Source organism: Onychomys torridus, chromosome 3 (genome assembly GCF_903995425.1).
Source record: "Onychomys torridus chromosome 3, mOncTor1.1, whole genome shotgun sequence".
Taxonomy (NCBI): Eukaryota; Metazoa; Chordata; class Mammalia; order Rodentia; family Cricetidae; genus Onychomys; species Onychomys torridus.
The window spans coordinates 110,638,844-110,664,204 of record NC_050445.1 but is presented as its reverse complement, the minus strand read 5'-3'; the positions used below and the strand labels follow the sequence as shown (position 1 = coordinate 110,664,204).

The 25,361-nt window shown below is 45.0% G+C and overlaps 1 protein-coding gene across 1 annotated transcript; it reads left to right on the top strand.

Annotated features, from left to right (window-relative positions):
• Positions 1-25,131, top strand: Rpn1 (ribophorin I). The gene is made up of 10 exons (XM_036182604.1): positions 1-303; positions 4,573-4,637; positions 6,987-7,293; positions 12,188-12,397; positions 14,387-14,579; positions 18,523-18,622; positions 19,942-20,080; positions 20,183-20,302; positions 22,762-23,007; positions 24,544-25,131. Exons 1-10 carry the CDS (start codon positions 46-48, stop codon positions 24,724-24,726), a joined length of 1,821 nt encoding a protein of 606 aa, XP_036038497.1. The 5' UTR covers positions 1-45; the 3' UTR covers positions 24,727-25,131.
• The last annotated feature ends 230 nt before the right edge of the window (positions 25,132-25,361 follow it).

Sequence of the window (25,361 nt, the reverse complement as noted above, 5' to 3'; positions counted from 1 at the left end):
TGGCGGGGGGGCGGGGCGCGCGTCGCCGGCGCTCAGCTCGCGGTCATGGAGGCGCCGGTCGGCTTGCTGCTGCTGTTATGGTTCTGGGCCCTGGCCCCGGCGCCCGGCAGCGCCTCTTCGGAGGTTCAGCCGCTGGTCAACGAGGAGGTGAAGCGCACGGTGGACCTGAGCAGCCACTTGGCCAAGGTGACGGCTGAGGTGGTCCTGGCGCACCCGGGCGGCGGCTCCACATCACGACCCAGCTCTTTCGTTCTGGCCCTGGAGCCGGAACTCGAGTCGCGGCTGGCGCATCTCGGCGTGCAGGTGAGCGGAGAGAGGGGCCGGGGACCCCTGGGGAGGCCGGGGCGGAGCGGGAAGTTGAGGGCGTTAAGGATCCACGAGGCGTCGTCTGGTTGTCTGATAGGCTGGTGTGGAGGGGACAGCGGAGAGGTCGGGGTCTGCCGCCCCTGTTGTCCGCGTGTCCTCTCCGACACGTCAGCACAAGCTTTGGAGCGTCGGGTGCCGCCCACGTACGTGGCAGCTCCGGAGTCCAGGCGACCCCTTGGTCCCCTGGCGACCACCTTCCACGCCACAGGAACGTCTTGGCTGTGGCCAAGTGCGGTACTTCGGGCACTTAGCTTTCCCCCCTGTCCCCTGGACGTGCTCGTCCAGTGAAGGACCATCAGTGAGTTAAATCGATTACTTCCTGAATGCAGTTGTCTGTTTGATATTCTCTCTGGACAGCAGCGTTCGGAAATAATATAAGAGATTTCTGGTATCCAAGTTTGTCATTACTCACACCTTTAAAAGCTGCTGCTGAATACTTTTTTAAATGTTCACACTTGAAAAGTCGTTCAAGTAATAATGAGCCCCCTCTGCTGTACAGAAAGGTGAAACCCAGTCTCCTCCTCCGCAACCGTCTCTCATTGGAACACTTCAGCATTAGCCTCTGTGCCTTTTTTTTCAGTGAATACGCTTTTACAGCTTTCAAGGAAAGAAATCGTTGGCTTTGGGAATAGAGGGACTATTCACACATGTTGCTTTTTATTACTGTTTTCATTAAACTATATCCATTAAGTGATTACCCAATTTATTAGGAGGAGACTAGTTATTACAGTATCACATTTCTAAGCACACCACATTCTCTTGACTGTATGGAGCTATAAAGCTGGGCTTATAAATTGTCACTGAAATGACTTCTGTCTCCTTCACACTGAACCCTTGTTCACCTGAAGCACAGCTTCACTCAAATGTTTCTGGAAAGACATTCATGACTTAATTTAAGTGACAGCGCCACCTGTGAATGTTTTGAATGTTCAGCCCTATTTTGTGAAAGCCAGTCATGACTTAATGAAGTCACAATATAATCAGATCACAGTCTCATCATAGCTGTCGAAGTGGAGAATGCACACAGGTTGGGTCACTCCGCATGGCTCAGTAGTTAAGAGCACAGAGCATCTAAGTTCAATTCCTAGCTCCCACATGGTGGCTCACAGCCATTTGTAACTCCAGTTCCAGGGTGTACAATTATACATGCAAGCAAAACACCCATACACATTAAAAAGAAAGAAAAGGTTGCAGCAGGTATTTGAAATGCATTCTCCACTTTTATAGCAGCCTTTTGAGGTATAGGTATTATTATATGGCTGTGGAAGCATCTGGCCTTGGAGCTATTAACCCCGCAAATGAAAGTCTAATTTGTTCCATACCCTGTATTTTCCTGCATTATTGCCACCCTGCTTTCTGGCCTTGACATAAGATTAGGTCTTAAGTTTCAGCTCTGCAGTTACATCACCGGTTTTTTCACAGTTGTGTCAATTCTGGAAGACCAGTTGAATATATGAACTGCTTTATAGTCCTTACCTTGGTGAGAAACAGCTGGATGATAAATGTAAAAAAGAGCACATAGTGCGTTGGAAACTTGGGTGATGTTGGATGGATTACAGTTCCTTTTAGGAACCGGTAGAAGGACAATAGTGATTATGTAGTGTTTTGTTTTTTGAGACAGGGTCATGTTATGTAGCCCTAAGACTATCAGAACTTGGAATCCTCCTGTTGCAGCCTCCAGAATGCTGATAGTTAAAAATGACCCTGAACTTGGGGTCATTTTTCTTCTTTATCCCATGTACTGGGACTAGTGTTGTGTAGCACCATGCCTGGCTCTCTCTTACCTTTTACTAAGTAATGAATATTTTTCATGACTATAAGTAAGCTATGCATTAACAAAGATTTCTGAATACACATGAGTGTACTAGAATGTTATCCTTGTGGCAAGATTCTAGTCAAATAAGGGATTTTGTTTTGTTTTTTGTTTTTGTTTTTGAGACAGGGTTTCTCTGTGTTGTTTTGAAGCCTGTCCTGGATCTTGCTCTGTAGACCAGGCTGACCTCCAACTCACAGAGACCTGCCTGGCTCTGCCTCCCTAGTGCTGGGACTAAAGGCATGTGCCACCACCGCCCGGCAATGGATTTTTTTTTAAAGCCTATGATATCATTGAGAATGATTATATAACTTTTGGGGCTTTCTGAAATACTAAAAATAATACTTAAGAAATTGCTTTTGGAGTTGAGATATGGTGATGATGGCTTATATAATTTCAGCAGTTGGCAGGAGGATCAGTAGTTCAAAAGGGAGTTTGAGGCTAGCTTGGACTATGTGAGACTCTGTCTCAAAACAAAAGACAACACTTTCCTGTGTGGTTGGGCTGTGGTGCAGTGGGAAAGCACATGCTTAGCTGCACTAGGCCATGAGTGCAGGTCTCAGCTCAGCACAACACATGAAATTATTCTTCATAGCTTTCTGTTCTCTGTGGAGAATTACTGCCCTTAGTCTGGCTAAGGGTGAGTGGAGTGTGTGTATGTTTTCCACATAGACTGCCACAGTCTGTGACTCCAGATAACACCTCAGGAAGCCTCAGCAGCCTTCTGGAGTTAATCTGGTTACATGTCTGGTGGCAGTAAAGGATGAAAGTACAAGAATGTGCCATAGGCCACTAGGGCTCCTTCCCCAAGGCCTTTGCTACTGCTGCCACTCTGTGGGGTCCACAGTTTGAGTCACAGATGGGACATCTGTTGTTTCCTTATATTTTTGTTGTTTCCTTATATTTTGTGCTTACAGATATTTTGGTATTAAAAAAATGTTCAGAAAGAAGTCTTTGGAACGTTTGGGAAGTAGATATGGAGATAAAGTCTTTATGTGTATTTGATTGTTCAGGAAAATGTTTATAGGATGTTTATAGAACTTTGTCTATGCATCAGTCAGTCTTTGATGGTGTTTCAGGATAATAATCTTATGTTTCAGGTAGAAGAAAAAAATTGTTGGGTTGGGATATGGCTCACTGGTAAAGGTATTTGCCTGGCATGAATAAGGCCTTGACTTCAATCTCCAGCATTACAAACAAAATTTCTAGACCAATGGGAAGGCTCAGGGGGTAAAGGCATTCATGGTGCAAGCTTGATTGATGATTGGAGTTTGAGTCCTGAAGCCCATATTAAAAGCCTGGAGCAGTGGTCCACATCTGTAATATCAACACTGGCACCTTCAGATGGGAAACAGAGACAAAAGAATCATCTAGAAGCTTGGCCAGAAAGCTTGGAGTACCCACCATAGCAGAAACGGCAGGAGAGATCCTGCTTCAGTCTCTAGATATGTGCCGTGTCTTTGCTGTCTCTGTCTGTCTGTCTGTCTGTCTCTCTCTCTCTCTCTCTCTCTCTCTCACAGACACACACACACACACACACACACACAAACTTTGAAAAGTTACTTTAATGGAAATATTGTAAGAAAGTTGGTGTATTAGTTTCTTTTCTATTGCTATGATATAAAACATCAAAACCAAAGCAACTAGTAGAAAGAAGGATTTACTTCTTTGGCACTTACAGTTTCAGAGCATTAGAGCAGAGGTGGCAGGTGGCTGGAGAAGCAGCTGAGAATTCACATTTTGATCTGCAAGCAGGAGGCATAGAGCACATTGGGAATGACTGGAGTATTTTTGAAACCTCTTAGCCCAACTCCAGTGGCACACATCCTCCCAGAAGGGGGTCTTAGTTAGGGTTTCTATTGCTGTGAAGAGATACCATGAACATGGCAACTCTTATAAAGAAAACATTTTATTGGGGCTGGGTTACAGTTTCAGAGGTTTAGTCCATTATTATCAGAGTAGGACATGGTGGTGTACAGGTAGACATGGTGCTGGAGAAGGAGCTGAGAGTTCTACATCCTGATCTTCAGGCAGCAGGAGACTGTTTGGCACACTGGTCGTAGCTTGAGCATAAATGACCTCAAAGCCAGCCTCCACAGTGACACACTCCCTCCAACAAGGCCACACCTTTTAATAGTGCCACTCCCCTTAGTAGTGACACTCCCAATGGGCCAAGCATTTAAACACTTGAGTCTATGGAGGCCATTACTATTAAAACCACCACAAAGGCCACACCTCCCAATCCTTCCCAGATGGTTCCACCAACTGGGGCCAAGTATTTAAGCATGAGCCTTTGTGGGGCGTTCTCATTCCGACCACAGTTGGTTAATAGTCGGCTTAAAATTGAGAACTTGAAAATGTAACAAACGAATAAACTACTCTTTCTGTTACAGGTAAAGGGAGAAGATGAGGAAGACAGCAACCTAGAAGTCCGAGAAACCAAAATTAAGGGGAAAAGGTAAGCAAACAGACTGAGAGGCCTTTCTAAGGTGGACTGACCAGATATTTGGGATAGCATAGGTAGAGCTATCAGGAAATGCCTTGTTGTCTAGCTTAGAGTTGTCTACATGGCAGTGCTGAGAACAGAGGCAGGGTCTGCTGGGAATGGTACTGGTATGTTGAGTTGACTGGGCCGTCAGCAGAGGTGCTGAAGAAACATAAACACCGCTTACTCAGGACCGGCAGTAAAAAGAGAAGCAGATCTGATACTTGAAGCCAAGAAGGGGATGAAACTGTCCTAGGAGAAGATAGAGAGCTTGGAGTATTGTCTTAGTCTGAACTTTACATAGCAATATGATGTACAATGCTGTGAGATCTAAATGGAGTCATCTAATCATTGAGGATAAATTCCATGGGAACATGTTTAAAAGCCTTCAAGTTTTGCCAGGCGGTGATGGCACACACCTTTAATCCCAGCACTCGGGAGGCAGAGCCAGACAGATCGCTGTGAGTTCAAGGCTAGCATGAACTACAGAGTGAGTTCCAGGACAGGCACCAAAACTACACCAAGAAACCCTGTCACACACAAAAAAAACCAAAAAACAAAAAACCAACAAAACAAAACAAAAAAGGCCTTCAAGGTTTTACTAATGAGTTACTAGGTCTAACAAAAATTCATTTCATGGCTTAGAAAATTCAGGTTCATTTGTTTATAGGCTGTGTCTACTTACTTGCATGCATGCTACAGCTGGTGTGTGGAGGTCAGAGGACAGCTTGCAGGAGTGGTTCTCTCCTACCATGTGAGTCTTGGGGATTGAACTCAGGTAGTCAGACTTGACAGTAGGCCTTTTATCCGCTCACACATCTCCCTGCCCATAAGCATTCTTTTAAAATTTTCATTTATTTATTTTTTAGAGACAGAGTTTCACTGTGTAGCTTTTCGCCTTTCTTGGAACTCGCTTTGTAGCCCAGGCTGGCCTCAAACTCACAGAGATCCGCCTGCCTCTCAAGTGCTGAGATTAAAGGCGTGCGCCACCACCACCTGGCTCATAAGCATTTTTTAAAGAAAATGTTTTTGAAGACAGTGTGGAGGCCCACAAAGGTTTCCTAGTGAGATCTGAGCTTGCTTTACCCAGCAGGGCTGCATTAGAGGATTGCTTGACCACATGCATGGTTACTAGGTGATTGGAAGGGTCTGCACTTGGCTGAGCTAGGGGGAGGTCTTTTGCTCCACCCCTTGACATTCCTATAAATAACCCTTTGGAAGAGACAGAAGGGGCCGGTGGATAAGGATCCAGCCCTCCCGAGGCTGTCCTGTGTTTCTATCTGTTTCTCTCCCCTCTGTCCTTCTATCTAAATATATCTCACTTCACCCTCCTCAGGAGCACCCTGAGGGAAAATGTGGAAGTGGGTCTTCCACAAGACAGGATCTCTTTTTAAAATTAATTAGTTGATTTGCGTGCGCGTGCGTGTGCGTGTGCGTGTGCGTGTGCGTGTGCGTGTGTGTGTGTGTGTGTGTGTGTTTGTGTGTGTGTTTTGCTTGTATATATGTGTGCACCACTTGCATGCAGACCCTGAGAGGCCAGAAGAGGGTGTCATATCCCCTTAGAACTGAAGTTAGAGTTGTGAGTTGCTATGTGGGTGCTGGGAACCAAATCTGGCTCCTCTGAAAGAATAGCCATTCTCATACTGTTGAGCCGTCTCTCTGGCCACCCATTTTCTTGAGAGTCTCATGTAGCTCCAGCTGACCTCAAACTCTCTTGTCACTAAGGATGACCTTGAATTCTTACATTTTGTCTTCATCTTTCAAGTGTTGGGATCAGAGGTCTGTCACTTGATATGTCTCTGGTAGTTTTTACATTCTTGCTATCATAAACAAATCTAGGGGGCTGGAAAGATAGCTCAGAGGTTAAGAGCACTAACTGCTCTTCCAGAGGTCCTGAGTTCAATTCCCAGCACCCACATGGTGGCTCACAACCATCTGTAATGAGATCTGGCGCCCTCTTCTGGCCTGCAGTGACACATGCAGGCAGAATAATGTATACATAATAAATAAATAAATCTTAAAAAAAATTAAAAAAACAAATCTAGGATGGACATCTGGACACCCGTCTTTAAAGGCTTAAGTTAAGATATTAAAGGTTGATAACTTTTATCTTGAGTATGGAATTTACTATGACTTGAAATATTAGCTGTTTTCAGTATCTTTAGTCTTTTTTGTTTTTTCTAGAACTTGCTCTGTAGACTAGACTGGCCTAGACTTCACAGAGATCCATCTGCCTCTGCCTCCTGCGTGCTGGGATTAAAGTGTGTGCCACCATGCCTGGTCAGTGTCTTTAATTTTAATTCTCTTGCTGTCTTCCTGCAGTGGGAGATTTTTCACAGTCAAGCTTCCAGGTGCTCTTGATCCTGGGTCCAAGATCTCAGTCGTTGTGGAAACTGTCTACACCCATGTGCTTCATCCATATCCAACTCAGATAACTCAGTCAGAGAAACAGTTTGTGGTATTTGAGGGCAACCATTATTTCTACTCTCCCTATCCAACGAAGACCCAGACCATGCGAGTCAAACTTGCCTCCAGAAATGTGGAAAGCTACACAAAGCTGGGTAACCCATCACGATCTGAGGACATCTTGGATTATGGACCTTTCAAAGATATCCCTGCTTACAGTCAGGTAGGTTTCAGAGACCATCACTGCCAGGCTTGGATGGTATGTGCTGGGTGGCATTCTGAAATTGTTCTGAACCTATCCTGAAGTAACTCGTAGTCACAGTAACTTCCTTTTGGGAACTGAGTTCAGAGTCTGGAAAGTGGGCATCATGGGAGAAGGCAGTGAGGCATTCTGGGTAGGTTAGTGATAAACAAAGAGAGAAACTGGGGTGATTATGATAATAAACTGACCCAGAGGCTAAGGGCCTCGGTATTGGTACTCTTGGGAGAGAAATTCATGATAAAAAATTTTGTTGTGGGGCAAGGTGGTGTACACCTTCAGTCCCAGAACTCAGAATCTCTTGAGTTCAAGGCCAGCCTGGTCTACATAGAGTTCCAGGTTAGCCAGAGATAGACAGTGAGACCCTGTGTCAAAAAGAAAACAACTGTCCTGGCAGTTAAGAGCACCCACTGATCTAGAGGACCTGAGCTGACCTCCCAGACCCACATGGCGGCTCACAGCTAGCTGTCTGTAGCTAGTCTTGTGGGATCCACTGCCCTCTTCTGGCCTCCCTGGGACTGCATGCATGTGGCACACAGACATACATGCTGGCAGAGTACCCACACACACAAAATATGACACTGTTGTGGAAAATTTAAAAATGTCCAAGTGGAGACATTGGTGTGAAGACCTGCTTGCTTGTCACGGTGCTTCCTGTCCTGTTACCAGTGCTGCCCTTCCGCTTCTTTTCTTTGAACTGTTTATGTCTGTGCGTGGATCAGAGGAGGGCTCGCCAGTGGTTAGCGCCACTTCTCTCCTTCACCATGCGGTTTTGGTGATTGAACTCAGGTCCTTGTCAGGTGTGATGACAAGTGCCTTTACTGAGCCATCTCACCTCCTCTCCCCTTTTTATTGAACCCAGGGCCTTGAGCCCAGGGCCTTGCACTTGCTAGGCAAGTGCTCTACCACTGAGCTAAATCCCCAACCCTTGATCTCTTTTCTTTACCTGCTTTTTTACTTTCTCTTCTACCTTCCCTTTTTTCTTCTTTTTTAAACTTAGGAAAATAAATGTTTTTTTTATTCTTTGAGAATGTCGTGTAATATATTTTGGTCGTATTCACCTTCTGCTCCTCCCCTTAACTCTTCCCATATCCATCCTTACCTTCCTGCCCCCCACCCCCTTTAGAAGCCCATTGACTCCAGTTTGCTTTGTCCGCATATGTGTTGGGTGTGGGGCCATTCTCTGGAGAGTGATCACCCTACCAGGAGCAGTGGCCCTAGCTCTTCAGTTAGGGGAGGAGCTCATGCACTCCTTCCCACTCCATGCTAGTGTGCTGACTGACTGTGCAGCTGCTGGGAGTTCACGAGCGCAGTGGTCCTGTCAGGTCTACATGTCTAGAAGACACTGTTTTGGTTTGGTCTTCCCTAACCTCTGGCTCTTACAGTCTTGACATCCTCTTCTGTGACGGTCTACTTTTCCCTTCCTTTTTTTTCCTTTATAATTTTTTTTGGCAGGGAGGTAAGGTTTTTGGATATAGGGTCTTGTGTAGCTCTGCCTAGCCTGGTCCTTGATCTGTAGATTGGTCTTGCTTCCTCAAATTTGGGTCATTCCTGCTTCAGCTCACACTCACTTTTCTTGGCAAGTTGGGGATTATACCCAGAACTTCACACATGCTAGACAAGACTCTACCACTGAGCTACAGCACTGGCTCCCTGGAGTTCTCTCTGTTCTTGTCTTTTTTGTAACACAGGCTGTTGCTTCAGCCTCTAGAGTACTGAGACTACAGGTGTGTAGCACCATGCTTGGCTAGAGATAATATTGATGATGCTGTTATATAAATTGCAGAATTCTTGTGCTTAGAGATAGAATTAATGTAGAGATCATGTTATATATAGTATTGCATAATTCATGTGTTTAATAACTACAATGTATACTTTTTTTGATAGCCATTTCTGATTGCTGCCTTGGATTATTTGCCAATGTTTGGATGAATGGCTAGGGTTTTGTTTTCTTTTGCTTTTTTCCTGCTTAACACTATAATGTACATTTCTCTGCATATATTATCAGTAATAGATTTTGGGGGAGGGGACAGACAGGATCTCATGTAGCCTATGGAACTGGTTGTGTAGCTGAGGATGATTCAAAGTCTTGATCTTGCCTTTATCTTCCAACTCCTGGGATATAGGCATGCACCAGTATGCCTGGCTCAGAAATAGTAGATATATATTTTTAAGATTTGTTTTTTTTAGCTTGTCGGTGGTGGCCATATACCTTTAATCTCAGCACTTGGGAGGCAGAGGCAGGTGGATCTCTGTGAGTTTGAGGCCAGCCTGGGCTACAGAGTGAGTTCCAGGAGAGCCAGGGCTACACAGAGAAACCCTGTCTTAAAAAAAGAAAAAAAAAAAAAAGATTTTTTTTTTTTTTTTTTTTTAAATAAATTGTGGATTGGGGGCTGGGTATGTTGCACATGAGTGCAGATGTCTCTGGAGGCTAGAGGGGTCAAATCCCTGGAGCTAGAGATGTGAACTGCCGACCAGTAGGAAACTCTTTAACTGTTGTCCTCTCTGGCTCTGAAATAGATTCTACAGTAAAAATTGCAAATCAAAACATGAAATTTAAAAAAAAAAATTTTTGGCACTGTGCCTTGGCTGACCTTAAATTGTGGCAGTCCTGCCTCGGTTTCCCTGGACAGATGGCATTGCAGGTGTGAGCTCCCATTCCCAGCTCAAGCAAACATCTTGAAGCTGGGAATGATGATGACAGTTGCTTTTTGTTTGTTTGTTTTGTTTTGTTTTTTTGTTTTTTGAGACAGGGTTTCTCTGTGTAGCTTTGCGCCTTTCCTGGATCTCGCTCTGTAGACCAGGCTGCCTCGAACTCACAGAGATCCTCCTGGCTCTGCCTCCTGAGTGCTGGGATTAAAGGTGTGCGCCACCACCGCCCGGTGACAGTTGCTTGTAACACCAACACTCAGGAGGCAGAGACAACAGGATTGTTTGAGGCTGGCCAGGCTTCATATTCCTTGTTTCAAAAACAGGACAAAGCACCACGAGCACTTTAAAAATGAAAGTAAGCTTTTGTGTGTATGTATGCTTGCGTGCTCGCCTGCATGTGGGTGTATTTGAGTCTGAGTGCTCACAAGTGTGTGTACATTTGGGGTTGAAAAGATGTGGTTAGAAAGTGAGAGAATAAGAGTTTGTAAAGTTACAAAAAATATCTGCTTATCTTCATGGACTTTGGGAAGAAGAGTATTTTGCTAACATTCTAATTTTAAATTACCTTCCTATAGAGTTATGGGCAAGTTCATAAAAGGGCATTAGAATTACTCAGTGACCAGAGAGGCCCTCTACCTACTCCTCATCGAACCTAGGTCCTTCATGTGCTGGGCAGGCACCCTGCCATTGATCCATATAAATTCCCAACACCAGAGAGTTCTTTAAATTTTTATTTACTTACTTGCTTACTTATTTATTATTTGTGTATGTGTGTGGTGTGTGTTGGTGTGAGTGCCACAGCACATGTCTGACCCCAGAGGACAGCTTTTGGTAGTCTTCCCTTCTCCCATGTGGGTCCTAAGTGCAGCAGCAAATGCCCTGAGACATCTTTCTGTTCCTACAGAATGTAAAACAAAGCTAACTTCTGGGAGAATTGGCAGAGACCTTGAGGAAATATGCGGACACTTGAACTCAGAATTTCCGCTCAATGGAGACCTGGAATTGTTGCTTATATTTATCATCTAGAGCAAAGGCTGTGAGACTGCTGGACTTCCGCCCACTTTTATTTATTTTATTTTTAGGTTTTTTGAAACGGAGTTTCTCTGACTGTCCTTGGAATTCCCTCTATAGACCAGGCTGATCTCAAACTCAGAGATATGCCTGCCTCTGTCTCCAAGTGCTGGGGTTAAAAGTGTGTGCCACCACTCCTGGCCTTATATGGTTGGACTTTCTTGTTGGACTTTTTTGGGCTATCATCTTTCAGATAATAACATGGAGACTTATTGTTAATTATGAAAGCCTTTAGCTTACTTAAGCTTGTTCCTAACTAGCTCTTATAACTTAAATTAATCTTTTTCTATTAATCAACATTCTGCCACATGACTTTTTACCTCTCCTCCGTTCTGTACATCCGACTTTCTCCATGTTGGCATCTCCCGTGCTCCTAGATTCATTCTGACTGAGTTCCTCTCTGCCTGGAAGTCCCACCTAGTCTCTCCTGCCTAGCTATTAGCCATTCAGCTCTTTATTAAAGCAACCAGGTGCCTTAGGCAGGTGACCCAAGACACATACATCTTCACGCAGTGTGAATAGTTATCCTGCCACAGCCTTATCTATCTATCTATCTATCTATCTATCTATCTATCTATCTAATCCATCTATGTATTATAAGACAGGGTCTCTGTTTTCCATGGTGGCCTTGGAACGCATGGTGATCCTCCTGCCTCTGCCTGTTGAATATTGGGATTATAGGCCTAAATGACCGCACACACAAAAAGGTGACAGTGGTGGTGCAGGCCTATAATTCCAGTACTCACCAGTCTGTCAGGAAGATGACAAAATTGAGAGCAAGACTCTTTCTCAAAAACAAAACATAAAAAACCTCTATTGGCAGGGGCTAGAGAGATGGTTCAATGGTTAAGAGCGCATGCTACTCTTCCAGAGGACCTAAGTTCATTTCCTAGCACCTATATCTGGCTGCTCATAATCTCCTGTGATGCCAACACTTTCTGGCCTTTGGTGCCTATACACATATGGCACACAACACAGGCACACACACACTAGAAATAAATCCAAAAACCACTCCATATATTAATGCTTGGTAAACCATTCTGTGATGATACATAGGCCCTTTCTAGTTAATTTCTTTTAAGCTAATAATGATTTCTCTGTTGCCAAGGTGGTGAACTGTTTCCTTCCCTTCTAGGATACTTTTAAAGTACACTATGAGAACAACAGCCCTTTCCTAACCATCACCAGTATGACCCGGGTCATCGAGGTTTCTCACTGGGGTAATATTGCTGTGGAGGAGAATGTGGACTTGAAGCATACAGGCGCGGTGCTGAAGGGGCCTTTCTCCCGCTATGATTACCAGAGACAGCCTGACAGTGGCATCTCCTCCATCCGATCTTTTAAGGTATGAGTGGCCAACTTGGACACTGTGGGAACTGTGTCTTTATCAGTGTGTTCTTTCTCTTGCTTTTCAGTTTTTTTGGGATTAACTAATGGTGATATTGAAAATCAATGTTCATCAGAAGGACCTTTAAAGAAAAACGTTCTTGTGTTTACGTGAATAGCATCCTGTATTTATATCAGTAGTGCTTTTCTTTCTTTTTTCTTTCTGTGCAGCACGGGTTAGCAACGAGCGAACGACCTGTGTAACTTAGACTGACCTTTAACTCGATACTCCTGCCTTGGCTTCTAAGTGTTGGGATTGTAGACATGTGCCACTGTGCCTGCCTGGCCCTAGACCAGTGGTTCTGAACCTTCCTAAGGTGTGACCCTTTAATACAGTTCCTTGTGTTGTGGTGACCCCCAACCTTTTTTTTTTTGTTTTTTTTTTTTTGTTTTCAAGACAGGGTTTCTCTATGTAGCTTTGCACCTTTCCTGGATCTCGCTCTTTAGACCAGGCTGGCCTCAAACTCACAGAGATTTGCTTGGCTCTGCCTCCCGAGTGCTGGCATTAAAGGTGTGCACCATCACCACATAGCCATAAAATTATTTTTACTACTAATTCATAACTGTAATTTTGCTACTGTTATGAATAGAAATGTAAATATCTGTGTTTTCTGGTGGTTTTAGGTGACTCCAAGTGGTTTGTGACCCCAAGTGGGTTATGACCCACAGGTTGAGAACCACTGCCCTAGACTGTAGTTGTTTTGTTGTTTAGAAAGTTGGAATAAAGAAAAAACATAATACCACCACCTAAACATTCCCTTGGTTTACAGATTGTGTGTGTGTGTGTGTGTGTGTGTGTGTGTGTGTGTGTGTGTGTGTTGTGTGAGTATATGAGCCCCTATCTGAAGAGACCAGAAAAGTGTTGAATGTCTTGGAGCTGGAGTTACAGGTATTTGTAAGCTATCTGACATGGTTGCTGGGATCCAGACTTTGGTCCTCATGATGGAGCAGCAAATGTTTTTAACTGCTCAGCCATCTTTCCATCCCTGCTGCTTGCTTTTTAAGATTGGGTCTGGCCAGGTGGTGGTGGCGCATGCCTGTAATCCCAGCACTCAGGAGGCAGAGGCAGGTGGATCTCTGTGAGTTCAAGGCCAGCCTGGTCTACAGAGCTAGTCCAGGACAGACTCCAAAGCTACAGAGAAACCCTGTCTCAAAAAACCAAAAAACAAACAAACAAACAAACAAACAAAAGATTGGGTCTGGTGTAACCAAGGTTGACCTCTAACTTGATATGTATCTGAAGATGGCCTTGAGCTCCTTGGTGCTTCCTCTTAAGTGCAGAAGTATACTACCATGTCTTAGGCTATTTTTGTTTTTATGAAGTAGAGTTGGTTTGTGAAAAAGACTCTAAAACTTATATTTACTAACTTACTGTTGTATGCTTGTGTGTGATGTTCATGTAATACAGATTTTAAATATGAAGGTAAGAGAATGAAAGAGCCTCTCAGATGGGAAGACAACTGAGAAGCGTGGGTATGGTCTTCCTTCAGAGTCATCTTAAACTATTAAAAAAGTAATAGATGGAAAGTGCCTTTGTCTAAGTGAAGTCTTACAAATATTTTTATATATTTACATATTACAGAAATACTCATGTGGACAAATGTTACATTCTCCCTTGTCAGTACACTTAGAAGATGTGCAAGCATGTTGGGTGGAGATCTGTGTAAACTCAACCACTGACAGTTTGATTCAATTCCTTGTCTCTTTAATTTCCTTCTTATAACTTTAGTATACACAAGGGTCTTTGCAAATATCTTGTTTCCTGTTAAAAAGATTCTATCATTCATTGAGAAATAGATGTGATGTCTGGATCTTCTGAAACCTTGGGAAAAGTTAATTTTTTTTCAAAGGTTTACTGTCTGGGGTCTGGTACAGGCTTCATGCTTACTAGGTCATATTTCTGCAGAGGTTCCTGGATTTTCTAGAAGGCATTTCTGTTCTCTTGCAGACCATCCTTCCTGCTGCTGCCCAGGATGTGTATTACCGGGATGAGATTGGTAATGTTTCCACCAGCCACCTCCTTATTTTGGATGACTCCGTGGAAATGGAAATCCGGCCTCGATTTCCTCTCTTTGGTGGGTGGAAGACACACTACATTGTTGGCTACAACCTCCCAAGCTATGAATACCTCTATAATCTGGGTGAGTGTTGAACATAGTAAGAATAGAATTACAAAGGGCCAGCTTCTTTTAACTTCTTGTAGGTGTTTATTTAAAAAAAAATTTTTTTTAAATCAGCTAATTAAATTCTTAGATGTAGTTCTTGAATTTCCTTTTCTCTCAATTCTTTGTGTGTGTGTGTGCGTGTGTGTGTGTGTGTGCGTGCGCCACATGTGTGTCAGTCAGAGGACAATTTTCTGGAGCTGGTTTCTCCTCTTTGGTTTTTAGTTATGGAATTAAGGTTGCCATCCTGGCAGCAAGCATCTAACTGGCCCATCTCAGTACTCACAGATGTTTTATTTTTTTGTGTAGTGTTGGAGACTGAACCCACAACCAAGCAAATACCACTGAGGCCCACCTAGCTCTTAATTTGGAATCGTTTAAAATAATAATAATAATAATAAAGTCCAGGAATAAGGGAAGGTTTGAAGGCCAGGCTTGGTGGTGGCCACCTTTAATCCTAGCATTTTTGAGGCAGAGGCAGACTGATCTCTGTTATAAGCCAGCATGGTCTACATAGTGTTTCCTGGTCAGCCAGAGCTTCATAGTGAGACCCTGTCTCCAAAAGAGATGAAGAATTTTTAAAAAGGTTATATACAAATACCCAGAGCCAATGATTATAAACATTCTATCATATTTTCTTTCTTATCTATTTGTTTATTTTTCTAGGCTGAGTTCGTTATAACTTTGGCTGTCCTTGAGCTGGCTGTATAGACCAGGCTGGCCTCAAACTCACAGAGATCCACCTGCCTCTGTCTCCTGAGTGCTGGATTAAAGGCTTGTTCTTGTAGGGTTTTTTTTTGTTTTTTTGTTTTTTTTTTTTAATTACCACTTACATAGTTTTAGATACTATTTGTTAAGTTTTGTCCTTATTAAGATACTGTTTCTTAGTCTCCCTGTGTATACATTTCTTCCCCTTTCCTTTACAATTTATTGTTGAAGAACTGGACTCTTCCACTGTAACTGCTGTCTAGACTTGCTGACTGCTCACTCAGTACAACACCCTTTGTCTTTCTTGTTTTCTGCAAATTGTCCCTTGTCCCTTGTTCTGGGCGAGCTTTGGCCTGACTAGAGGTGATGAGGTGCCCGTCCCTTAGAAAGCACAGTTCTGTGTGGTGTCTTCTTTGGATGCTCAGGTCCTACATCTCCACTGTTGGTGCTCACTATAAGTCTTTGCTCTAATCTACCATTCCTTGTCATTTATTGATTGGAATTTGCAAGGATTCACTTCCCTTGGTTCCTGGGCTGCAGTTGATGTAGGGAAAGTCAGGGTCCATGCAGGAGTACTCATGATTTCCTGGGTTACTGATGGTTTTACTGGCATACTTGGTCCCTTCCTCCTTCCTTCTTCCTCTCTTTGGGTGGATTGAGCCCTGGGCAGCTGTGGAACCACTGAGATACGTTCAGCTCCCGTTCCTAAGTCATTATATAAGTAAAGATTTAAATATCGTGTAAAGTTCATATATTTCTTTGCTGGTATTCAAGTTGATGCTTCTATTCATCTACCTTTAGTGTTTGGGCACCTCTTCAAATTAAACTCCTGAATCTCTTTTAGCTTCTTCACTGTCTTATAAAAAGATCAACTTGTGCTGGGCGGTGATAGCCCACGTCTTTGATCCTACCCAGCACTCAGGAAGCAGAGGCAGGCAGACCTCTTGAGTTCAGGCCAGCTTGGTCTACAGATCGAGTTTCAGGACAGCCAGGGATACACAGAGAAACCCTGGGGGAGGGGAGATTAACTTGTAAACTTGTATAGTTTGTGCTCCAGACCTTATGTCAGCCATCACTCCAAGAAGCCTTGGTGTGCTCAACAATGGTATTTAAGTCCATAATATGAGAACTAGGGGTGTTCATTGCTCTGAGCTTGTGAAATTCTATGCCTTTATGTCATGGGGCTCACTGTACGTTATCTCTGTAGAAAATTAAGCATTTACAGTGCATTTGCCTGTACACTTGTTGTCTAATTCCACAGGGAGATTTTTGGTTCTGAAGAGTACAGGGATGACAGGATTGCAGAGGAACAGCATCAGGGTGTTTGTTTGTTTGTTTGGTTTTCTTTTTCTTTTTTTGAGACGGGGTTTCTTTGTGTAGCTTTGCGCCTTTTCCTGGAACTCACTTGGTAGACCAGGCTGGCCTCGAATTACAGAGATCCACCTGGCTCTCCCTCCCGAGTGCTGGGATTAAAGGCGTGTGCCACCACCGCCCGGCTAGCACCAGTTTTTTGAGATAGTGTCTTTCTTATAACTTGAGATCCTCCTGTCTCAGCTTCTTTCTTTTCTTTGTTTTTTGTTTTGTTTTGTTTTTGTTTTTATTTTTGTTTGTTTGTGTGTTTGTTTGAGACAGTCTCTCCTTAAGTGCTGGAATTACAGGCATACTTGCCTTCTTTGTTCTCTCTCTTTGTAAAAATTACATTATCTGTTTATTTTGTGTGCATGTGTGTGGACATACCTTTGACACAGTATTCATGTGAAGGTCAGAGGTCAGCTTCTGGAAGTCGTTCTTTTTTTCCTTATGAGTCCCAGCAATTGAACCCAGGTCATCTGGTCTGGTAGCAAGTGTCCTACCTTCTGAGTCATCGCCCTAGCCTGCACCTTTAACTTTTCTAATGCTGGTTTCTGGTATGAACTTAAAGTAGGGTTTGTTTAGGACACCTTTCTTATGGTTCAGTTCTCTGTGCTCTTGTGTGGCATCCAGTAATGTGTGGCTTGCCCTCTGAGCTTTCTTCACCCCTGTGGCTGTAGCTCAGTGGCAGAGTGCTTGCCTAGCTTGTGTGAGGTCCTTGGTTCAGTCCCCAGTACGTCTGTGGGGGTGGAAGAAACTGCTCACTTGGCTCTTCTACATTTTACAGTTTTTGTTTTGTTTTCGAGACAGGATTCCACTGTGTAGCCCCAGCTGTCTTGGAACTCTGTAGACCAAGCTGGTGTTAAACTCACAGAGATTCACCTGCCTCTGCCTGGCTGCAGTTTTTATTCTTTTTCTGAAGGGCTACTCTGGTATCTTTTCAAATTCTTCAGGGCTAGGCAGCTAGGACTTGGGCTCTCCAGGCTTGTCTCTTTCCTGCTGAGCCAGGCGTAAGATTCCTTGGGGATTCATCTGCTGACCTGCTCTGCTCTCTGGAGACACTCTTAACTGTTGTGGGTCTTCTCTTCTTTCTCCCATCAGTTGCCACGTAGCTTCCTCTTGCTTTCTCCTTCACACACACTCTGACCTGCAGGTCTTTTGGCTGTTGTTGTATTGTGAGAACTTCTTTCCAGGGATTGGGAAGACTAGGCCATATCTTACTGCCCCCTCCCCTATAAGGTCCCAGTGACAGATCAAAGTTAGAGTCCATCAATTTCCCCTGGGGAACCAGTGTTTATCAGGCTTAAATACAGAGTCTAGGTAAGGGGCTACTGGCAGGAGTGTGGGTGACCTAAAGCAGCCATGCTGGAAAGTTGGCATGGATGATGACTTCCCCATAGTTACAAATGGAGAGCTCCCTTCTCTTAGCCTTCCCTAGCAATAACTAGTCTAGCCCCTTCCCTAGAGGCCCTGCGGCTGACATGTGCATTAGGGCATACTTTTATGCAAATATCTGACAGTCATGCTAGATACTCAGTTGAGGGTCCCATGACCCTCCTATGAGGAGATGTCTCAGATCCACAAGCCCAGCTGTGGTGGGTGATCTGAGCTGAAGAGGGTGCTGTGTTATAAGTGTCTGAGAATTTTGACATTGTTTATAGTTGTTCTGTCTTTCTGTGGAGATTGGAGAAGAGACAAAAAGCCTGAACTGTCACCTTGATCTTTCAACCCACCAGCTCTTGCCAATGAACTCTTGATAACATCTCTCTCTCTTTGTATAAAAGGAGAAAGTTCATATCTTGTAATTTCCTGTCAGCCATCTTGTTTTCTGCTCACACTGTTGCCTGTACTTGATGATTCTCAGGTGACCAGTATGCACTGAAGATGCGATTTGTGGACCATGTGTTTGATGAGCAAGTGATAGATTCTCTGACAGTGAAGATCATCTTGCCTGAGGGAGCCAAGTAAGTGACTGTTTCTTTCCTCTGTACCCCGTTTCTCTGATAGTGTCTGGTGTCACATGAGAGACCTGTGTTCTAGGGGTAGAGTGTAGGTACTCATTAAATAGCTTTGACTGAGAAGCCTTTCTGTGGAACCTTTGACTAAAGCTGGGAAGGGAAAATTAGATTCAGAGGAGGGCACACGCTTTAGTCAGGAAACTTTCCAAAAACATAGTGCCTCCATATGTCTGAAGCAGAAGCCAGAGGTGCCTCAATAAACCAGAGTAATGGCCTGAGTCTAATGCCAGGGAGGAATGTGGAGGGGATTACAGAGGTGCACACTTATAATCCCAGGACTTGGGAAGTGAGCCTGGAGGATCTTGAGTTGGAGCCCAGCCTGGGCTACATTCCAGGCCAACCTGGGCTATATGTAGCAAGTGCCTATCTAATAAAGAAGAATTGGTAGACGTTGCTGTGTTAACAAAGAATGAGGGAGTGGAGTAGCTGTGTCACCATTGTTTCCTGGGCCTTTCTCAGAGTCTGTCTTAATAAATAGGAGGAATCATCTGTGGTCATTTGGAGCAGCTTGGGAAAGAGATGTTGATAAAGTGAGAGTTTATCTTAAAGAGCTAGGAGTTGGGAAGGAAGGTGGGAAGACAAAGGCTGGGGCTGTGTAACTCACTGTTTGTAAGGCTCTGGGGTCAAGTTCCAGTACTGCAGGAGTGAGTGTGTGTGTGTGTGTGTGTGTGTGTGTGTGTGTGTGTGTGTAGGAGAACTGCTGACTTGAGGAAGGAGCCAGGGGCCTCTGGAGGACTCCATTTGGTAGGAGCAGATGAGCACTTCTATGGCTCCTATCCTTAGTGTAAGTTGCTTATAGTTTGTGTCACAGTGTTTGAATGGTGTCTGTTGGTTCATATATCCATTCTGATGACCAGGTTGACATGCTTTGACTAGTCCATGGAGGAGGGGTTATTCCTTCAAGTCAAACTACTGTGTTACTATTCCCCTAGGGACTGCAGGCCTGGCCAGAAAGTAATAACATGCCCTAGTTCCGAAAGAGACTGATTCCTATGAGGAGGGAGCATTCGGAATAGCTCCCAAGGCACTCTTTAGGTGGCTAAGAGACGCGCCCTAGGTGGGCTGTACTGGGAGGCTGTGTTCACTTTGTGAGCCCATCCTTGTGAGTGCTGGAGGGAGACTGTCAGCCTGGTCTTTAGCTTTCTGATATTAGATGCCTGTAGCGGGCAGGGTGAATTTAGCCTCCTGATAGCCTTAGAATTCTGCAGCCCACACCCTCATTGTCGCTGTGCTTTGTTTGAGGCTGTACTGTGTCTGTGTTCCAGGAACATTCAGGTAGACAGTCCTTATGATATTAGCCGTGCCGCAGATGAGCTGCACTACACCTACCTCGACACATTCGGCCGCCCAGTGATTGTGGCCTACAAGAAAAATCTGGTTGAGCAGCACATTCAGGACATTGTGGTGAGTGGCTGTGCTATTTGTTGTTGGAGCTGCTGAAAGCAGTGGCTTTGGTCTGTGGATCTGAGCTGCTCTTTCCTGATACCTTCTTCCTGGCTCTTGCAGGTGCACTACACCTTCAACAAAGTGCTCATGCTACAGGAGCCTCTGCTGGTTGTGGCTGCCTTCTACATTCTGTTCTTCACCGTCATCGTCTATGTCCGTCTGGACTTTTCCATCACCAAGGTACTTGGTTGTCTTCTATCTGTTTCTGACAGTCCTTGTGTCCTTGTGCCCTTGTGATGTGTCACACACATCTCCACAGTGAGCTAGATAGGACCTGTGGCTGTAAGTCCCTACATTTTCCAGGCCTCTGCAGATTCTCACTAGAGAGACATTTCTTCCCCATGTGGTGCTGGGGGTGGAACCCAGGGTCTCAGGTGTACCAGGTGGCCACTGAGCCTTATGTTAAGTCCCTGCTTTCCTGCCTTGTCTTGGTTGTGGAAACACCCTGGACACTAGGGGAGGCAGGAGAACCATTGAGTGATTGGTGGTGGTGGTTCTACTGTTTGCTACATGTTGTTCAGCTGAACATGGAGGTGGCATGTCCTCTTGGTCATGTCAGCAGTACCTTCTGTCCCTTCCCTTGTGGGAGTGCCTTGTGGGGAGATGGCATCAGACTTCATCAGATACTGCCAACCTGGCCCCCACCTTTCTTTCCTTAGGGTTCTGCTTGCTGACTGAAGGCCATCTTCTCTTTGTTTGTCTCTTTCCTTCCCTTCAGTTCCCTTCTTTCTCATTATTACCAGCAGTACTGTTTGATAAGGGAGTCTGGACCCCGTGCTGGGCACCAGAGGCAGGAGCCAAACAGGCCTCACCCAGTGAGATAGGCTGTGCTTTGGGTGTGATCAGTGCTTGTGGGGGTCATTTTTGCTCTGTCTTTTGAGCAGCCAGCTAGAGGGAAAACGTGTAAGAAGGAACATTGTTGCTTTTAACTCAATCCAGTTGGCCTAGGGTTCTTGCCTATGTTCCCTTACTTCTTGCCTCCTGCGCCCAGCAGAGTCCCTTTGTCTTCATTTGCTGAGTTGGTTAACAGTGGCTTCAAAACTGCCACGCTCATGGTATGCTCTGACACAGTCTGGAAGGATGTAATTCTGTGTTCCTATGGAGATCGTGATGTTACTGTGTCCCCTGGGCACTTGGGTTAGTTCTCTTTTTCTGTGTTTTTATTTGAAATCTTAAGTTTGCTTATTTGTGTTTGAATTTCAGTTTAATTTCCTTTCCATCATTGCTAAGTTGGGGGAGCAGGGGAACCAAGTTCTCACTATGTAGCTCTAGTTGGTCCAGACTTGCCGTGTTGACCGGGCCAGCCTCAAACTCAGAGATCTACTTCCTTCAGCTTTCCAGTACTGCTATGATTAAAGGTGTGTGCCTCACACCCAGACATTGCTAATACTAATTTTAGTTATGAATTACTATGTTTGAAATTCAGAATTCTAAAATGGCAATTCTGCCTTGTCCTCCCTTCTTGTCTTATAGGAAATTAATTTCATCAGTCCCTGGTAGCCTCTCTGTTTTTGTGGTTTTAAAAAAATTAGGCAGATAATTAAAAAAAATTTTTTTCTCAGCTCTCATATCAAGACTGGGCAAGGCAACCCAGTAGGAGGAAAGGGGTCCCAAGACCAGGTGAAAGAGTCGGAGACACCGCCACTCCACTGTTAGGAGTCCCACAAGAACACCAAGCTCACAGTCATAACATATGTGCAGAGGACCTGGCACAGACCCAGGCAGGCTCCGTGATTGCCGCTTCAGTCTCTGGGAGCCCATGTGAGCCCTGCTTAGTTGATTCTGTGAGCCATGTTCTCCTGGTGTCCTCCACCCCTCTGCCTCCTACATTTCTTCCTTCCCCTCTTCCTCAGGGTTTCCCAGAGCTCCAAGGGGAAGGACCCAATTGCCATCTCTAATTTGGGCTCGCCCTCAACCTAGTGTTTGGCTGTGGGTCTAGGCAGATACTTTTTATTATCTCTTCTTACTCTAAAGGTAGAGACTGAATGTATTTTTTTGTACTTAGCATTTTCCTTTTGTCAAGTATACCCTGGAATTCCCCTCTGTCAGTTCACAGAGCAGTCCCCATTATTACTTTTACCTCTGCAGAGGTGACACTGAGTGATCAGTTGTTTACTATGTCTATATCTACCTCGTGTTAAAGTTGTAAGGATTTACTATGTAAAAGTAACTTGTGTCACCAGACCTAAGCCAGCCTCTGAGTTGTCAGGCAGGCCTTGCCAGTGGACACATAGTGAGAGGAACCAGGGAGGGTGGGGCCTCTAAGGAATGGTAAATGGCAGAAAGAGTTCCTGTTCCTTCCTGAAGTTCTGAAAACCTTTGAAGGGGTGAGATGTGATAGTTTCCCCGAAGTCTTCCATGACTAGAGATGAGCTGTTGCTGTGCCAGTTTCATGGCACGTCCTACCATTACTGTCCTGGTCACGACCATGTGCCTGTGGAACTGTAAAGTGGTGTTCGCTTCGTTTTGATGTCTCCTCCAGTCTTGGTTGTAGAGCCTGGGCCTCTGAGTGTCAGAAGGGTTTGACTCCCAGCCTCCTAAGGTGACCTCCGTTGGCTGGTGGCAGTAGGCATCTTATGACAGATGGGTGGGAGGGAGCACCGGCCTATGTTGACAGACATGGTCTCTCTGCCCTCCAGGATCCAGCTGCAGAAGCCAGGATGAAAGTGGCCTGTATCACAGAGCAGGTCTTGACCCTGGTCAACAAGAGATTAGGCCTCTACCGTCACTTTGATGAGACCATCAATAGGTACAAGCAGTCCCGGGATGCCTCTACTCTCAGTAGTGGCAAGAAGAGCCTGGAGACAGAGCACAAAGCTGTGACCAGTGAGATTGCTGTGCTGCAGTCCAGGCTGAAGACAGAAGGCTCTGACCTGTGTGACAGAGTAAGTACTAGTGTTGAGAGTCACTTGTCTGTGGCGCTCCACTTCAGGGACTGTTCCCACTTGTCAGAAGAGCACCCATCCTGCTCCTGGGGTAAGCTAGGCTCTTCAAGCAGCCAGTACTTGTGGTAGGACACGAACCTGTGGTATCTGTAGGCTGGCTTTGGAGGAGTTGTGCAGCTTCTCGAGCTCTGTGTCCATGTGGTTGGCAGTAAGAGCGGTATCCCCCTCTCCAGATGCCATCTTCAGCTCCAGATGGCCACGCCTTTAACCCCAGCACTCTGGAAATGCATGTGTAAGTGTAGGGGCATGTATTTCCAGATGAAGTCCTGCTAGGCTACATAATGAGGTCAAGGTGAGTCCTGGCCAGGGGGTGAGACTCTCAAAAAAGATGTTGGGGAGGGGGGAGGTGCAGAGGCACCCAAACATAAATCCCAGGCTCTGATCCAGACTATCTAAACTTGGGGCACATTACCTAATTTTTGTGTCTGAGCATCCTTGTGGATAATGGGAAGTCAGTAGTCTTTCACAATACCTGAAAGGTGTGGTTCATGTCAGTCATGTGCTGTGGGAGCTAGCTATTCTTATCTGTAAAGGAAGTACTACCTACTTTAAAAAGTGCCCTCCGAGTTCTTGGGCTCCTGTTAGCTCCTCCACCTCCGCCCTGGACCTTTTACTAGCCCTTTAGTTCCTTTGCAGCAGCGCTGTGAAACAGCCCTGCATTGCTTACCTGGGTTTTATGTGTCAGCCATTTGAAGGCAGGACACCTTCTCTGTCCTTCCTGCTTCTGGAGCCTGGCACACAGGTGACAGTGGATATCACCTGTTGGTCTTTGTCATAACTAATCTCTAGTCCTAGTAGAGAGAGGGGGCACTCATGGAGCCTGTGTGCTAGTCATGATGCTGAAGTGTAGGCAGAGTTTTTCATCAGTACTGTGATCAGCTCTGTTCCACCAGCAGCTTCCAAAATAACCACTTAGAAACTTAATATTAATTATAAATGCTCGGCTGATAGCTCAAGCTTATTGCTAACTAGCTCTTACAACTTAAACTAACCCATATCCACATTCTGCCATGTGGTGTTACCTCTCTTTCGTCTTGTATCTCCTGTTCCCTCTCCATGTCTGGTGACTCCTCTGACTCTGCCCTTCTTCTTCCCAGTGTCCTTAGTCTGGTTCTCTTGCCTAACCTTGTCCCAACCAGCTATTGGCCAATCAGCTTCTTTATTAAACCAGTCACAGCAGCATGTGTTCACAAGGTGTAGAGGAGTATTCCACACTGGGGTCCTGTGGTTTCCACTCTTCAGTTGTTAGGGTGGAAAGCACCTTGCTTGTCAGAGCTGAAAAGAACATGGCCTGTGGGTGGTGAAGCTGCTGTTTGGAGCCTGGCTTGTTTTCTTGCGTGCCAGCCCTCTGCCATTGGCACTGCTCTATGGGACTTCCTGTGGGGCTCTGGATCTGTAGGCCTGGCAGCCGATGGGGCTTGTTGAGTCAGGTGAGAGGGCACCTCTCAAACCCTTCCCTGATCTTGTCTCTGCCAGGTGAGTGAAATGCAGAAGCTGGATGCACAGGTCAAGGAACTGGTACTGAAGTCGGCAGTGGAGGCCGAGAGGCTGGTGGCTGGCAAGCTCAAGAAGGATGCGTACATCGAGAATGAAAAGCTCAGCTCAGGGAAACGCCAGGAGCTGGTCACCAAGATCGATCACATCCTGGACGCTCTGTAGCTCCTGTCTCCAGGGTAGGCCTAGGCTGCCTACATTCCAGATGCAGTGCATAGGGAGAGGGAAGAGGTTGTGATTAGCAAAAGGCCTCCAGAAGAAAGGCCAAGGCCCACCCACAGCGGTCTAAGAAGCTTGTCCCTTATTTCTGAATGGTTCCCTTTTTTAAAAAAACAAAACAAACAAAAATCTCATATAAAAACAAATATGGTTGTGTTTTGAACAAAGGCATTTTCAGTAGTTGATTTGATTTGTTCCGATGCCTGGGGTATTTTTTCCACTTGTAAGTCCTGTTTTAAACTTTTCTAACTCCTAATGTCTGGTTCTTTTGTGAGTGTATGCATGGTTTTTTTTTTTAAAGTGTGTATGACCAAATGAAAATAAAGGAGGGACTATGAACTTTTGCTTTTACTGTGCTGAAATCCCTCATGTAATTCTGAAGTTTGGGGATAATACAGACAAGTTTTCTCTGTGTAACAGCCCTGGCTGTCCTGGAACTCGCTTTGTACCCTGGATGGCCTCAAACTCACAGAGAGCTGCTTGCTTCTGCCTCTCAAGTGCTGGGTTAAAGTGCCACCACGTGGCCAGTAGCATCTATCTGGCCAGTAGATAATACTTTTGTCACTGAGTTTTCTCAGAGT